The sequence below is a fragment of the Populus nigra genome, chromosome 13, assembly GCF_951802175.1.
Source record: "Populus nigra chromosome 13, ddPopNigr1.1, whole genome shotgun sequence".
Lineage (NCBI taxonomy): Eukaryota > Viridiplantae > Streptophyta > Magnoliopsida > Malpighiales > Salicaceae > Populus > Populus nigra.
The window spans coordinates 11,500,769-11,518,767 of NC_084864.1; the positions used below are offsets into that span (position 1 = coordinate 11,500,769).

General features: G+C 34.8%; 2 protein-coding genes across 4 annotated transcripts; one reads left to right on the top strand and one right to left on the bottom strand.

Moving 5' to 3' along the window:
• On the top strand, nt 1-6,464 carry LOC133671284 (receptor-like protein kinase FERONIA). The gene is made up of 3 exons (XM_062092008.1): nt 1-638; nt 870-1,329; nt 6,044-6,464. The coding sequence occupies exons 1-3, from the start codon at nt 5-7 to the stop codon at nt 6,444-6,446; spliced, it is 1,497 nt and encodes a 498-aa protein (XP_061947992.1). The 5' UTR covers nt 1-4; the 3' UTR covers nt 6,447-6,464.
• Nucleotides 6,465-9,658: 3,194 nt separating this feature from the next.
• On the bottom strand, nt 9,659-16,741 carry LOC133671343 (uncharacterized). Of its 3 annotated transcripts, none has more exons than XM_062092073.1 (6): nt 16,451-16,740; nt 15,471-15,852; nt 14,888-15,084; nt 14,163-14,307; nt 12,879-13,032; nt 9,659-10,044 (listed from the first exon to the last, which is right to left on the bottom strand). In XM_062092073.1, the coding sequence occupies exons 1-6, from the start codon at nt 16,495-16,497 to the stop codon at nt 10,016-10,018; spliced, it is 954 nt and encodes a 317-aa protein (XP_061948057.1). In that variant the 5' UTR covers nt 16,498-16,740; the 3' UTR covers nt 9,659-10,015. The 3 variants fall into 3 exon arrangements, with proteins under 3 accessions (XP_061948057.1, XP_061948058.1, XP_061948059.1); XM_062092074.1 differs by lacking the exon at nt 9,659-10,044 and adding an exon at nt 10,192-10,730 and having other exon boundaries at nt 16,451-16,738; XM_062092075.1 differs by lacking the exon at nt 9,659-10,044 and adding an exon at nt 10,741-11,077 and having other exon boundaries at nt 16,451-16,741.
• Between the last annotated feature and the right edge of the window lie 1,258 nt (nt 16,742-17,999).

Consider the following 17,999-nt stretch of genomic DNA (forward strand, 5'->3'; position numbering starts at 1 on the left):
TGGCATGTACAGGACATGGAATCAAGATTTAGAGTATCTCATTGGACAAGCTGGAAACACTCCATATCTCCCAGGCGTTAAGATAAAGTACACAACCAAAACGCCAGCTTACTCCGCACCTGTTATGGTATATAGTACTATGCGTTCAATGGGTCCTGAACCACGTCTTAACATGAATTACAATCTCACATGGATCTTCCCAGTTGATGCTGGTTTCCTTTATCTCCTTAGACTCCACTTTTGTGAGACCCGAAAGGAGTTCATAAATGAAAATCAACAGATATTTTTAATATTCATCAACAATCAAACAGCAGAGTATGATGCAGATGTGATCCATATGAGCGGTGGCAACGGCATTCCAGTTTACAAAGACTACATCGTGCTGGTCCCTCCAGGGGGCCAGAGCAAGCAGGACTTGTGGCTCGAACTACACCCTAACATAGAACTGAAACCTACTTATGCTGATGCAATCTTGAATGGCTTGGAAATATTCAAGCTGAATAAAACAGACGGAAATCTTGCAGGATTCAACCCTGAGCCAACAGTGGCTCCTCCACCAGCAGAACAACATCCAGAGAGAAGAACGGGCAAAAGATCATCAATAATTACGGTTATAGGCATCGTTGGAGGTTCCATAGGTGCAGTATTTGCTTGCTCTCTTATTCTTTATTTCTTTGCTTTCAAGCAGAAGCGAGTCAAGGACCCTAGCAAGAGTGAGGAAAAATCCTCCTGGACTATAATATCACAAACATCTAAATCCACGACTACAATCTCTTCATCACTACCTACTAATCTTTGCCGACGGTTTACATTTGTCGAAATCAAAGAAGCAACAAGAAACTTTGATGATCAAAATATTATTGGTTCAGGGGGATTTGGTACTGTGTATAAAGGATACATTGAATACGGTACGGTAGCCATCAAACGACTAGAATCATCATCAAAGCAAGGGACACGTGAGTTCCGGACAGAGATTGAGATGTTATCCAATCTGCGCCACCTCCATCTAGTGTCACTGATTGGATACTGTGATGATCATGGCGAGATGATCCTTGTATACGATTACATATCAAGAGGCACCCTTAGAGAACATCTATACAAAACAAAGAACTCTCCTCTTCCATGGAAGCAAAGGCTAGAAATATGCATTGGTGCTGCAAAAGGGTTGCGTTATCTTCATTCAGGAGCAAAGCACACAATCATTCACCGTGATGTCAAGTCAACAAACATATTGTTAGATGAGAATTGGGTGGCTAAGGTTTCAGATTTTGGGCTGTCCAGATTGGGTCCCACTAGTACATCCCAAACCCATGTTAGCACTGTAGTTATGTTAGAATTATGAGATTCTGCCTTGAGATAGATAGAGTTAAGTGTAGTTATGTTATTTGAATTTTATGCAATCGTTTTTCTACTTCAGGATTTGCAGCAGTAACATTTTGCTGCAGTTTGTTATTTTCAATTTCAATAATCTCTCAAGTTTGTTGAGAGTTTCAATCCATTCCAAGTTCCATGTAAGCCTATATATAGGCATTTGAAATTAATTAAAAGTATTGATCTTTCTACTCAACTCTGCTCCTTTGTATCTATTTCTTCTATACTTAAAACTGTAGTTTCTGGATTCTAAGATTTCTATCAGTGGTATCAGAGCATTATATCATACGGGCTGTGAGGCAAGTATTGTGAGTGACAAACACAGAGAGGGTGAGGCAAGTATTGTGAGTGCTAAACACAGAGAGGGTGAGCAGAAATACTAGTGAGTTATTTTCCTTCTATTTCAATGTCTACTTCAAGTAATATAGCATCTGCAATTCCAATGTTTAGTGGTGAACTTTATCATATTTGGGCTGTCAAAATGAGATTTTATCTAAGATCTCAAGGCTTGTGGAATGTTGTGGTGACTGATTCTGATCCACCACCATTGAATGCAAATCCCACAATCGCTCAAATGAAAGCACATGAAGAAGAAAAACTCAAGAAGGACAAAGCCATTACCTGCCTACATTCTGGACTTGCAGATCATATTTTCACCAAAATAATGAATCTGGAAACACCAAAACAAGTATGGGATAAGCTCCAAATTGAATTTGAAGGGAGCAACAGAGTCAAAGCAGTTAAGCTTCTTGCATTTAAAAGGGAATTTGAGTTGATGAAGATGAAAGACAATGAATCTGTCAAAGATTATTCTGGCAGATTAATGGATGTTGTAAATCAAATGAGACTTCTTGGAAATACATTTGAAGATCATAAGGTAGTAGAAAAACTTATGATGTCAGTCCCACAAAAGTTTGAAGCCAAAATCTCTGCAATAGAAGAATCTTGTGATTTGCAAAATCTTACTATTGCTGAGTTAATTAGCAAACTACACGTACAGGAGCAAAGGGTTCATATGAGAGATGATGAGGCTGTTGAAGGGGCTTTCCAAGCAAACAACAAGGGAAGGAGTGCTGGTAACCTGCCAAGAAACAAACTTGTCAAGTTTTCTAAAAGGAAAACAAATACACCTTCAAGAAGACAGATTTTCTTACCATGCCCTTATTGCAGAAGAACTAATCATACTGAGAAAGATTGCTGGTTTAAGGGTAAACCTTCTCTCCAGTGTATGTTCTGTAATAATCTGGGTCATAGTGAGAAATTTTGCAGAATCAAGAAGAAACAATCACAGCAACAAATACAACAACAAGCAAATGTTTCTGAAGAAGGCAAAGATGATGAAGAGCATTTGTTTATGGCATCACAAGCTAGCAATACTTCTGAACTAAATACATGGCTTATAGACAGTGGCTGCACAAGTCACATGTCTAAGTTTCTGTCAATCTTTTCTTCTATTGACAGATCAGTTCAACCGAAGATCAAGTTGGGAAATGGAGATATTGTGCAGGCTAAGGGGAAAGGCACTGTTGCGGTCAGCACAAATAAAGGTATTAAAACCATCACAAATGTTCTTTACATTCCAGAACTAGATCAAAATCTCCTTAGTGTTGCACAGATGCTCAGGAATGGTTATGAAGTCTCTTTTAAAGAGAAATTTTGCTTTATTACTGATACACATAATTCAGAGATAGCAAAAATCAAAATGGATGGTAATAGCTTCTATTTGAAGCTTGATGCTGTTAAAGGACATGTGTTTAGTGCTAAGATTGATGAAAGCATTCTTTGGCACAAAAGATTTGGTCATTACAATCTCAATTCATTAAAGCTGCTGTATGATACTGGAATGGTAGAAAACATGTCTGAAATTCATGTTACTGCTCATACATGTGGAAGCTGTGAACTGGGAAAGCAACACCGACAACCATTTCCCAAAGGTATATCTAAAAGAGCAACTCACAAGCTGGAGTTAGTTCACTCAGACATATGTGGACCAATGAGCACAGCCTCCTTGAGCAATAATATGTACTTTATATTGTTCATTGATGACTTCAGTAGAATGACTTGGGTTTATTTTCTGAAAACCAAGTCACAAGCACTATTAATGTTCAAAAACTTCAAGAGCATGGCTGAAACTCAAAGTGGACAGAAGATCAAGGTGTTGAGAACTGATAATGGAGGAGAGTATATTTCGAAGGAGTTCAATGCCTTTTGTTTAGAAGCTGGGATTGTACACCAGCTGACAATTCCATACTCTCCACAACAGAATGGAGTTTCTGAAAGGAAGAACAGAACTGTGATGGAGATGTCCAGATGTATCTTGTTTGAAAAGAAGTTGCCAAGGTTTCTTTGGGCTGAAGCAGTAAATACTTCAGTATATTTGCTTAATAGACTTCCAACTAAGTCTATTCAAAGCAAAACACCATTGGAAGCATGGTCTGGTGTCCGGCCTACTGCCAAACATCTCAAAGTGTTTGGATCATTGTGCTACTTTCTTGTACCATCTGCCAAAAGAGGGAAACTGGATGAAAGAGCAGAGAAAGGAATTCTGGTGGGATATGCGACAGAATCAAAAGGTTACAGAATTTTCAATCTGAATGGAGCTAAAATTCAGGTCAGTAGAGATGTGCATTTTGATGAGAATTCCTGCTGGAATTGGGACTTAAAAGGAGTTGATCAGAATATCACAGCTGCACTTGAACCAGCAGTAAGAAGTATTGGTGTTGAAGTTCAACAAAACATTAAAGCAACTTCAGATACAGCAGTACTTAAGGTTAGACCATTGTGTGATGTGTACGAAAGATGTAATCTTGTACATGCTGAGCCTACAAATTATACTGAAGCTGCAGGAGTTCCAGCTTGGATTGAAGCAATGAAATCAGAAATTGATTCCATTGAAAGAAATGGGACTTGGAGATTGACTGAACTTCCTGAAGATAAAAAGGAAATTGGAGTGAAGTGGGTCTTTAGAACCAAATTCAATCCAGATGGTTCAATCTTCAAACACAAGGCTAGATTGGTTGTTAAAGGCTTTGCTCAAGTTGCTGGAGTGGATTATGGAGATACTTTTGCACCAGTAGCTAGGCATGACACTATAAGACTCCTACTTGCTCTTGCGGGACAAAAAGGATGGAGAGTATATCATTTAGATGTTAAGTCTGCTTTTCTAAATGGAATACTTCTTGAAGAGATTTATGTTCAGCAACCAGAAGGCTTTGTAGTTGCTGGTAATGAACACAAAGTATACAAGCTACACAAGGCTCTTTATGGCTTGAAGCAAGCACCAAGGGCCTGGTACAGCAGAATTGACACTCATTTGATTCAACTGGGATTCAAGAGAAGTGAAAATGAAGCTACTTTGTATCTGAAACAAGATGAAGATGGTCTGCAGCTGGTGATCTCACTCTATGTAGACGACATGCTAGTTACTGGAAGCAATGCAAAGTTGCTGGAAGAGTTCAAAACAGAAATGCAAGATGTGTTTGAAATGTCTGATCTTGGCATTATGAACTACTTTCTTGGAATGGAGATACATCAATGTAGTTCGGGTATTTTTATTTCACAAAGGAAATATGTTGTTGATATACTCAAGAAGTTCAAACTTGAGTCATGCAAAGAAGTAGCAACTCCTTTGGCACAAAATGAGAAGATTTCAAAGAATGATGGTGAGAAACTTGAAGATCCCTCTGGATTTAGAAGTTTAGTGGGCAGTTTACTATACTTGACAGCAACTAGACCTGACTTAATGTTTCCAGCTGGTTTGTTGTCAAGGTTCATGAGCTCACCTAGCAATATTCACATGGGAATTGCTAAAAGGGTGTTGAAGTACATTAGAGGAACAGCTGATCTTGGCATCTGGTACTTGAAGACAGGAGGAGTAAAACTAATTGGTTATGCAGAAGTGACTGGGCAGGGAGTGTTGATGACATGAAAAGCACCTCCGGGTATGTTTTTAACATTGGTTCAGGTGCAATTTGTTGGAATGCAAAGAAGCAAGAGGTGGTGGCACAATCAACTGCAGAAGCAGAGTATATCTCCATGGCAGCTGCTGCAAATCAAGCAATTTGGTTGAACAAGTTGCTTGCTGATTTGGGTCAAGATCAAAGCTCACCAGCTGAGCTTTATTGTGACAACAAATCTGCTATTGCTATTGCTCTAAATCCGGTTCAACATGGCAGAACCAAGCATATCAATGTGAAATTTCATTCTATAAGAGAAGCTGAGAAGAATCTGCTTATAAAGCTACACTATTGTCCAACAGATGTTCAACTTACAGATATAATGACTAAAGCTCTTCCTAGATCAAGGCTGGAATTTCTAAGGATGAAACTTGGTTTGTCCAAGGCAAGTCTCAAGGAGGAGTGTTAGAATTATGAGATTCTGCCTTGAGATAGATAGAGTTAAGTGTAGTTATGTTATTTGAATTTTATGCAATCGTTTTTCTACTTCAGGATTTGCAGCAGTAACATTCTGCTGCAGTTTGTTATTTTCAATTCCAATAATCTCTCAAGTTTGTTGAGAGTTTCAATCCATTCCAAGTTCCATGTAAGCCTATATATAGGCATTTGAAATTAATTAAAAGTATTGATCTTTCTACTCAACTCTGCTCCTTTGTATCTATTTCTTCTATACTTAAAACTGTAGTTTCTGGATTCTAAGATTTCTATCAAGTTAGAGGTAGCATTGGATATGTGGATCCAGAGTACTACCGTAGGCAACACCTAACAGAGAAATCTGATGTTTATTCATTCGGTGTGGTTTTGTTTGAGGTGCTATGTGCAAGGCCACCAGTGATTCCAAGTTTACCGAAAGATCAAGCAAGCTTAGCTGACTGGGCACGAAAATGTTACCAAAGAGGAACCCTTGATCAGATCGTGGATCCACATTTAAAGGGCGAGGTTTCCCCTGTCTCTTTAAATAAGTTTGCAGAGATTGCTAACAGTTGCTTACATGGTCAAGGAATTGAACGCCCTAAAATGGGTGATGTCGTTTGGGGCCTTGAATTTGCATTGCAGCTTCAACAAACTGCTGAGAAAAATGCCAACAGTGTAGATGGTCCTAATTTGCATTGCTCATAAATATTGATATTCCAAACTCGTTTCCATGATTCTGAACTATTAAGGGTTTTTTTTTTCATTTTCAATTGAATTAATCGTGTGACAATGTCTTCTTTTTCCTTCATAAGCCAATCTTTGTAGAACACAGGACAACAAAAGCTACCATGGAAAGGGAGAACAAAAAAACAGACACAAAAAAAAATGAACCAAATCTTCAGGTATAGAAGGCAAAATGCCACAAATCAAGACAGCTAAAACAACAGCCAAAAAGAGAGTCGGGACTACAGAGACGGAGACAGAAACGAGGCTATCCTAAGCACCATCCTCTAGTCTATCACTCGATTTTAGCCCTTCATAGTTCATACATAGACACCGAGCAAAACTAATCCCCAGCTTCCTAGAACAAAGGCATGGTTATTGATTCTTTCTTCATCTTCCTCAATCGAATTTGCTGTGAAAAATCAGTGTTCCAAACACATACAGTGCGCCCCCAGATAAACCTTTAGATACAATGCCTGCCAGCTCCTATGAGCATTACCCAAATTGGATTTATCAACTTATCATTCATAGTCTCCACTAAACACAAATTTAACGTGATGTATTCTAATTAGATTTTGAGCTGCTCTACGCTATTCTCATGCATTAGATTACTATTCCTAGTATTCCAAACAAACACTTACAGATTGATAATTGCACAACCAGAAAATAGAAAAATCAAGTAATAGTTATTGCTCATTCCAATATGTTTTTCATTCCATAATTCTATCACATTACAGCAACCCATGATGGGGTTGTGTTCTCTCGTACATTTTCAGGTTTTCCTACACCCTCCTCAATATTTCCGAAACTCATTTGAGTATCCTTCAGATTTTGACAATCGATATTGTCTGCCTTTCTCAGCTTTGTAGTGTTTTTCTTTTCCTTTTTTCAGGAAATATAGACTTTTTATTATAATCACGTCTTAAGGGTACTTTCTTTGTAAACTACCTTAGACGAAGTCTATAATATTCGATTGGATACTGCCAACGACTTTTTATTATAATCATGTCTTATGGGTACTTTCTTTGTAAGCTACCTTTGACGAAGTCTATAATATTCGAATTGGATACTGCCAACGACTTGAAAGTCTTGCATGAGCTGAATTGCAATAGCATCAGTTTTCACCTCATTAATTCTAAATTTTTTCTTAAACACACATCCTTCACGGTATGCTTCATAACCACATCTAATTTTGATATCTTCTCATGGAGATCACTAATTAAAAAATTTGCATTTAAATCTTTTCCTTTGCCATCATTTTCATCATCCTCGTCAAATTTTAATATATGATTCTGATTCTAGTCCACAAAAAAACTAAAATTATCAAAAATTTTAGCTTCAATGTCATATTCATCCCAATCAAGTGCTTATTCATCCCAATCAAGTGCTTTATGTTATTTTTTATCACTTCAATATTTAAGTACTTACTAGTTATATAATCCACGATTCACCGCGAGTCTGATATTTTTTTATATATAAAAGTATTGTATATGTAGATTTTTTCAATGCATTTCTATAATTCAAAAAATTAAAGTGTAGATAAAAACGTTTGTGCATACATGTAATCAAGTAAACCAAGAACTATGTATACTAATAAAAAGTCATTAACAATACCTAAAAATAAAATTTAAAAATTCAAGAGATAGATACAAATCAAGATATTTAATCTTGTAAGACGGAGCATTTAACAATTATGTTTGCTAAATTTTATTTATTACAATGTTTTTTTATTCAATCAAACGATAATAGAAATAGAAAAACACATTAAATTAATTGAATAAAAAAAAATATTATGCAACGCTACACATATTAGAAATATTATTTAAAAATAAATATTTTTTGTTTTCAAAAATCTAGTTCATATATACAAAAGATAAAAAAAATATAAATAAATTAGAAAAACCTTTTTAAAAATTAAAAACATAACCAGAAGATAATCATCATTTAAAAGAGATTCTAAACAAAAAAAAAGAGGTATTAATCTAAATATAAATGATTTTTTATTTTATAAAAAAACATATAAAAAGAAACATTAATTGAAAAAATAAGGGAAAAATAGATCAAATGTTGTTGGGCCTGACCCAATTCATTAGAGCTCGCCTAACGAAGCTCCTTTTTTTGTTGCACTTGGAGTGGATGACATGTCGTCCACCTCTATTTTTTTTTTTTAATTCAGACAACACATCACCTGTTTAGATAGATAACGCGTCGTCTGATCTTGCCTAGATTCCAACTATTGTAGTGGTCGGAAAATCAGAACCCAAGTTTTTTTACCCAAAAACTCATTTTGACCTAAAACACCTATAAAAAAAAAAACCTTAAAAACCATGATAAACTTATTCATAACCTCAAAAAAAACCAAAAAAGCCTCCAAAAAACATAAATGAACCTGAAACCAAAAATCAACCTGAGATCATATTTGTTTTTTCACGAACTTTAAAAGTAAAAAAAAACATCTAATATGAACTCTCCTAGTTAAAAAGAATTATTTAATACAAATATCATCCTTTTTAATGCTCTAAATCAGTGTTAACGACATGATTCTCTCTCAACTACTAAAATCCAGTGACCTCTCTCAACCAGGGACTAAAAAATAACAAGAATAAACTTTCATACCAAAATTAAATTGCAAAATATTGAGGTATCAAAATTGTATAATCTTTATTTTTTTTTAAATTCAAGGACCAAAATGCATCATTTTCAAAACTTAAAGCACGCCACCATATTTGGTATCTTTTTCATTTAGATCCCTCTTCTTTCAATCACTCTTTCATAAAAAAATCAAAATCAATTATTTTTTAATTAGAACTAAATTGCCAAATAAAAAGTTTAAGAACCAAATTGAAAAACAAAAAATTTTGCAATCCATCCACAATAATGTACGAGAGAATGACTCATACTTTTTAGTTTTATACTTAGGCCTTGTTGGAAACGGGGTTCAAACCGTGTTCCACCAAATTTTGAAAAAAAACATGCTTAAAATTATTATTTTTTTATATTTTAAGATCGTTTTAATATACTAATATCAAAAATAATTTTAAAAAAATAAAAATATATATATTATTTTCATACATTTCTAAACAAAAAACACTTTAAACCACAATCACTACCACATTTTCAAACACACCTTTAACACCTTTAACGGTGTAGTTTGTTTCACTTCAATGAAACAAGAGAGAGAAGAAATGTGCAGATTGTTTCAATCTGTCGAACCCAAAACGTGAGAACATTTCCAAGCATGAATCCCAAATCTCACTATCCACTTATGTTCATTGCTCCCTGAAATTAGACGAATATATCAATATGGATGATATGCATTACCTTCTGACATTAAATACAAAAATCACACCGCGATTCATTAGAATCCTAGCACAAGAACTGTTCTTCAGCAACAAAATCCTAGCACAAGAACTGTTTTGCTGCAACAGAATCCAACATCACCATCTAAATATCCAAGCTGGAAGCACTGTAACAATTATGCAAGCAGATGCACGGCATGCGAACTGCTGCAAATAACACCTTCAGTAAACAAAAGCATCTTTGGCTAGCTTTCACTCCGAGGAAGCCTGATGTATAATCCCTTCACCATTAAGAGCAATTTTCAGTAGTTGCTTTTTCTCATTGCTGATATTGCGGTAATGAGTGCTTAAATCACCAAAACCAAAATAACCACCATTTTGAACAACCTGCAACTTTTGCATGTAACTAGAGAACCATGTATTGGAAATGAGTTCCAAAGAGTAATCAAACCTTATTATTGAAAAGAGATTTCATTCAGGTATACAAATGTTTCTGCCAAAGCACGTAACTCTGTGGTCTTCCAGATACTACACTAAAATTTCTCGAGTTCAAAATGGAAAAATCACAATATAATTGCAACGGATAAAATATTTTGCTACAAGAATACACTAGCTATGCAAGATGAAAAATGGATATGCCAGTGGAGCATCTAACTGACTCATTTATCCTAACCTTGTGTTCCTAGAGAGAGTAAAAGAATCGGTGCTTAGAATCTCAGGCAGATTAAAAAGTCTTTAAAATTCTGTAACTAATCCAGATTCAATAGGAGGTTCGCTCCTCAGTGGCAGTAATGCCAAAGACTAGACCAACAATATTGTATCAGGGTTGGGAATACAAGAAAAGTTTCTTCTGCATGTGTAAAAATGCCAACTCCAAAGATAACTTGATCAAGCCACCTTCAGAACCAAATCTCTACCATTGATCAATAGCAGGTTCACATCTATTCATCCTTTGCACACAACCGCTCTGAATGGAGAAAAGAAAGGAATTCTCAAACTTAGCATATTGCAGACATACAAATAGATAGCAATTGCTTGAAGAACATCTTGCATAGAAAAACAAATGCAATCAACAAGCAAAATAATAATACCAGCAAGAACAAACATAGTCAAGCTGACATGTGGTCTGATAGTAGATAGTAGGTCCTATATAAGACTAACTGGAAAAATTTATATAATCAAAGCCTTGAAAAATGAACTATGGTCATTACCATTGAAGTTTCAAAAACAGGAGAGGCCCCGGTCAAATATCAGTAAATTGTTGGCTGACCATCCAAGTACCTTATAGCTCTCAGCCAATAAAAATCTCAATCCCTAAAAAAGTATCTCAAAATTATGCTATAATAACTGTGTACTCTGATATTCCCTTACTTTAAACTACACAGGTGTCACCATAGATGAACATAGAACTTTGTGACTTCAATAAATAAGCAAATACATGAGGAAGGCCAGATGTTAACTATATAAATTAATACTTCCTCAAGCCCATAATAAGTGTACTTTGGACATCAAAGAATTTATTAAAAAAAAAACAATTACAAAAACTTAATTCATAGCCAGTCATTACATCCATGATTTTAACTGATCTAAGCATTATGTAGCCCAAAGGCCATGCCAGTCATTACAGACACTTTACCGGTGATGGTGAAACCAGTCACTTACATTACATTACCTTTTTATACAGCATAACATGATTTTTGTTTCATTTTCCTAGCCTTAAGCAAACATGAGAAAAAATGTACAGATATTACTTGTGAGTGGAATTCCTCGTCGATTAGGAAACAAAAAAATCAATATGTTTATATATAAAACACTTGTGTCAAATTTTAAATAAAAGTCCCAGCAAAAAACCAGAAAACAAAAGGTTATATTTTTACATTCTTTCCTCCAACTTATGAATTTGAAAAAGAGGTGGACACTAAGTAAAAGAGTGCTGGTATAGATGCAAAAGACAGAAATCCCAAACATTCACAAAGGTACTGCTAGTAAAAAGACAACGTAGAAAACTATGAAGCTGATTATGCTATTGAAAACAACAAAGGAGGACAAGTACTTTATTTCTTCCTAAGTGCACAACAACAATCTAATAAAGTTTGGTATGTTAATAGCACTTTCATTAAACCAGATGATATGTCTTCAGATTTAAAGATCATAGATGGAAAGTCTCTAGATATAAGAGTATGATTTTTTATATTCACAAAGTTCAAGCAAAAAGTTATGTCTTTTCTAATTTGAAAAATGAACAAGGGAATGATTTTTTCACAGCATTCTAAGCCACCATTCATCTTCTAGGATTTGAACTAATTACATGAATTTCCAACCTGGAAATAATGTTCAGAAAGAGAAAAGGTAACACCATTTCATGAAGCACCAACACCAGACATGTTAACCGCTGATCTAAGCTTCCAAATTGCAAGAAGCATATTTTGACAGTATCTGAGGTAGTACAGTGAAGCCCCAAATTGGTACATGTATATAGAACACTGATTGCACCAAAATTTTACTTGAATAGTTTCAATTGTAAAATCTCTGTACAGCTTATAGACACCTATTGACCAGCTTCATGTTTCAGAGTTGCTCAAATATACCAACAATGGAGCAATGTGGGAACCTCCAATGCTCCAGTTAAGCATCCAAGTAGTCGAGGACCACAGGCAAAGAACATACAATAAAAATCATTTTATTCATTCAGTCCATTAAGGATTAATGGAATGAATGAATACTGTATGTTAATCTGACTGCAAACTCTACTTAGTCAGTATCTAAATGAGTGACAATACATTTAAAAAAACAAGGCTCTCAGTCACATTAAAACAGAACAAATGAAGGTAAACCCAATTCATTCTTCCAGTTCAAATTATGTCAATCAAATGGATTCCAAAATGCAATTAACAGGGGGGGTGGAAAGAGTGCAGATACAAGGTTTAGGGGGTTCCAAACGGCGCTAATCGGACAAGGAGGAAAATAAGAGGTAGATTATGAAATGCAGTCAGGGACTTGCAAACCACATTGTTCTTTGAAGCCCCAAAATCAGAAAGTAGCAATGTTAAGATTCTCAAATTAGTAATCTCATTTTCTAAAAAAAAAATATTGGTAAAAGAGAAGGAACCCATACTCAAATATTCATAAGCTAATATCATTGTGGTTCCCCACGCTGACATGCTGAAAAATCTAGGACCCAACCCTCTGTAGAAGCCTGTCCAACCATCATCCTTAATCAAGCTTTTAACAACTTGTCTTGCAGAGCTTCTTCTTTCAAGACTCATCACCTAAAGAATAAAAACCACAAAGTTAGGAGAAACCATATTAAAAAAAATGAACTGCAAACATACAAGATACAAGCTTCTTTTAAGGTTGGATTGCAGGAAAATCCCCATTAAATTCAGATTGCAGGATGGAAAATTCAGAAGAAAAAAAAAACCTTGTAGTTGTAAGCCTAAGCCCAAAACTTTATCATTGCACCAAGCAATGGCCTCCAAATTTACTTTTTTCACTTGACTTTTTCAAAAAATAATTCAGCATTTATTTCAGGAGCATTTATATGAGCAATATTTCTTTTTTTAATGATGTTTTTCCATCAAGTTAAAGTAAAACAAGGGAGTAAGTTCCCAAAAATAGGCAAGGATTCGGAAGAAACATAAACCCAATACAGAAAGCAGAACTGGAAAAAAAGTTAAAATTAAAACCAACTAAGTGAGCTGAATTTAAATATATTTAGAAAGAAGAAGAAGAAATCCTCATTTAGTTCAGAGGTTGGAGAATTCAGAGGCAACCTTGTGGTTATAAGCCCAAGCTCAAAACTTTATCATTGCACAAAGGAATGGCCTCCAAATTTTCTTTTTTCCACAATCCATTTTCAGAAAAAAGACTTTAGCATTTATTTGAGGAGCAATTATATGAGCAATATTTTTTTTCTCGATGATATTTTCTACCAAGTTAAAATTAAAGCAAGGATGTAAACTTCCCAAAAGAAGAAAAGGGTTATAAAGAAAAATGGATCACATAGCACAAGTGGAACTGGTAACAAATAAAAATTATCATCTATTGCAAAATATATATATATATATATATATATATATATATATATATTTGCAAGTGGATGCACTAAAAGTACAAGGAAATATGAAAAAAATGAGGGCCATGGAGATGAGAAAGACTGCAGATAAATATTCAATTCAGCAAGCCATGGAGAAAATATTAAACATGAAATTGCAAAGCCAACTGCCAAACCATCCAGCTGGAAACTAAAGCTCCATGTCTTTATGTTTGGTCGAGTATTTGAAGCTAAAACTCACTGTTATGCTTTGATTATTCTTCTAGGAAGGTTAAATAGGCACTGGTTTACAGGTTGTGTGTACCCTTAAAACAAGACAGGTTCAGCTTCGAGTAGGTAGAATACCTGTAAGCGAGTCTTAATTGTATCCAAAGGGGTAGTGATGCAGGAAGCTGTAGCTCCCGCGATAATTCCTCCAGTTGCCTGAACTAGCATTATAGTTGACTCACTAGGAGCAGCTCCCTCGCGATCAGTACCCTGGCCTAAAAGCCTGCCCAAAAGAATCAGATAATATATCACTGGGAAATTAGATCATGCAATTTCATTGGAAAAAGTTGACAATGCACAAGTTCATAAACATGATTTGATTACAGCCATTCAACCTTTAGAATCCTGAAACAGTCTGTTCTTACTTTCATACTTGCATGCATGCAGCATAGCCACTTGGTGTGCTCCAAACCCAATACTGAGCAACCATTATACAATCAACTCCATTCCTAACCTTACAATGCTTCCTGTCTATCTATAACCATTATCAGTATGCCTATGTCTCATTTAAAGTCAGCTAATCATAACTATTTGAGACTTTTCACTGCAGCTGAGAAACCCTCCTCAGGGTAGTTGGAGGCCATTGATGATTGTGACAACTCAAATATGTTATAAGGAATAATGACTTCAGTTCAATCCATATCCTAATTCCCCAAACAAAAAATCTAAAGGCACATCATTATCTCTCGAATAAAGGACAGAAAAATGTTCAATAACTATTTCACCCAGGAGATTAAATTGATTGAGCTCTTTATAAATGTTGAAATAAATGGAAAAATAAGCAATGTCATCACATGTCTCACCTCCAGATGACACGTTGGCTTGAACCATAACTCGCCCACCATACAGCACTAGATGGTGAATAAGTCATGACTGATAGACCAAACCCCCTGTAAAATCCTCTGATGCCATCAGTCCTTATAATCTTGCGTGCAACATCCAGACCCCCATTATACTTCTCATGGCCAGAATATCCTTGCACCATCAACTTTTGGCTAATCTGAACAGAACCACTACAAAGAAATTCAGCATTTTTGTTACCTTTTTTTTCTCTGGGAAAAAAGAAAAGAAAGTAGAGGATGGGTTAAGCATGTTGCAGATGTTAAATGCAAAACCTATTATGAAGTACTCATAAATTTTGTGCACCAGAGTTCATCTGATAATATGACAAACTCTTCACTTAATGGGTTTTAATCAGACACATAACACATTTGAATTGCATCCTAGTTTAAAATTTTAAGTTGTCTCCTACATAACATAAAATTCAAACCTCGGCGACTACATAAAATTCAAACCTCAATCTAGATAAATAAAAGTCACTTGGATGCTTCTTTTTTTTTCGTTCTTACAATGGGATAAATACTAAAAAGAACAAGAATCACATACCACATCAATGGGAACAAAGACAGCTTGAGAACAAAGCGATGCTGACATGCCAGCAATGCCATTTGCTAAGGCTGCTTGTGAAGGTTCAGAGAATTTAAATGGCTCAACCATCTTAAAAGCAGCTGCTTTCGTGGTCTCCAATGCAGTAAGAAAGATAATTCTGGTAGGAATTGCACCAGTGACGACAGTACCAAATCCTCTATAGAGACCAGGAATCCCATCTGTTTTCAGTATCCCTCTAATAACAGAAGATGCACTTTTCTCAACAGTATCCTTCGTAGCAACCTGAAGTCTAGTTTTTATAACAGACATGGGATACAGTGCCACTGTCACTCCAGTAAATATACCGGCTCCTACAACATAAAACTTAGTCTTATCGAGCCTGCAAGATAACAGGTAGCGAAAATAAGCCAATGACGATGCAAATTTAGGATTCAAATGAGATATAATGTAAAAAAAAAAAACAACAACCTTCTCAAGTCTTGTATTTCGCATCATGAAAATATTCATTATAATCACAAACGCTCCTAAACCCAATTAAAGAAAAAGGAAAGGAAAGACATTCAAGTGACCTTACAATTCGTTTCAAAAATAAAAACAGAAACCACGCTCATCAAGCTGGTTTCTTGGATTCCTTAAACCATCCATAATAAATACAGTACTGATGCAAAAACATGAATATATATTGGAGCCATAAGCGAATGAAGCAAAAACCTCATGTGGGTCTGTCTATTCCAAAGTATCCATTTACAATATATATAAAACAACAACAACAAAAAACAAATAAATTAAGAAACCCGTCAAGCCATTTTCATGTAATTACTGTTACCCGAGTCAAAATTTCTGCTTTTCCAAGAAATAATCATAAAAACCAAGCGTACAAGGATCTTCATTTTCCGGTTCAAAAAACAAGATAAAAAGACAATATGATAAATCCATGATAATATAAATGAGTGAAGAAGAAAAGAGAAGGGAATTACTTGTCCCAGTTGATCTCGGTGGTCTGTCCAAGCGATGATGCTGCCATTTGATTTGATTTGGTTGAATCTGAGGAGCTTTCAGAATACAACTCTACAAAATTAAATACAAAAAAATGGGAAGGGAAAGGAAATCAAGAACGCATTAATGTGTTTATTTTTCAAAGTTATAGCAAAAGATAATTCAATTCTTGAATTGAATTGGTAAAAGCTAAAGAACTGCTGCTACATAAAAAAAAAATTGAAAGAAAAAGAAAATAAAGAAAGAATAGTGGACTTTTCTTTTATTTATTTATACTCTTTTTTATTTTATTTTATTGCGCTTATTTTCTTATTTAAAAAAAAAAACACTTGGAGCGCAAACAAAGAATGGTCTTGTTTTATTTTTATTTTTTTATTTTCAATTAAGCCGACGCGGCTATGGTTGACCCGGAAATTAGGTTTGGTTTGGACGGTGAGCTGATTGGAAGACGGTCAAATCATGTGGTTAAAGGTTTCATCCTGGGGCGGACCTATGCTGGCCCAGCATTTAGCATATGGATTTACCTCTTTTATCATTTAATATATTGAAAACATTTTTATGTATAAACAAAGGTATAATGAAAGCTTTTATTTTTTATTTTTTAATTTACCGAGTTTTTTTAATTAAAAAAATTTGTCCTAAAGTGATTTTTACTTTCCATAAGTAGTCTTTTATTATAGAATCTCTAAAATCGGCTTTATATGTATTATTTACTTTGAAAATGAAGTGATATTTCTTTTATTTTTTATTTTTTTTCGTTTAAAGATCATTCACAAAGTATTAACTATAAAAAATGAAAATTACATGGAATTAATAAGTTTTAATAATATCTATGGGAAATATAGAGTTTCTCATCCAAATAATGCCAAAAAGTTAAAAACTCGAAATCTCATGGGCTCGATCAAAAATTTACTAGCTTTTACAAAAAGAGAGGCCGTGTATTTCATTATGATTTTATTTGTTTTTGTATTTTTAAAATGTTTTTGAAAAAAATTAAATTTATTTTTTTCTTTACTTCAAATTAATATTTTTTTAGTATTTTTTTAATCATTTTGATGTGTTGATATCAAAAATAATTTTTTAAAAATAAAAAAAAATATTTTTTAAGCTTTTCCGAGTAAAAAGCACTTTGAAAAGCAACCACAACCACACTTCCAAACGGCTCTATGTTAATGGAAAAGGACATTTGGTTCAAGATTGATATGGTTATTTTATAACATGCATAGTTTTAAAACTGGACCTGGTATAATGATCGAGTCACGAGTCAAATGAGTTGACCTGGGTCAACCCAAAAAAAAAAAGAATTACATTGGCTTTAAGTCTTTTGCGTGTGGCTTAGTGTTTAAAATCCGGGAATCGGATTCTTTTCAAAAGAAAAGTTGTTATTATCTCTCCGATAAAACTCTAAAAGCTGCCCACTATTGGTAAACACCGCCTCTTATCCCCCGCACCTACCTCCTTAGTCAAATCGAAGACCACAATCCACAAAACCACACCAATAAAAAAGACACCAATTTTCTTTCTCTCTTA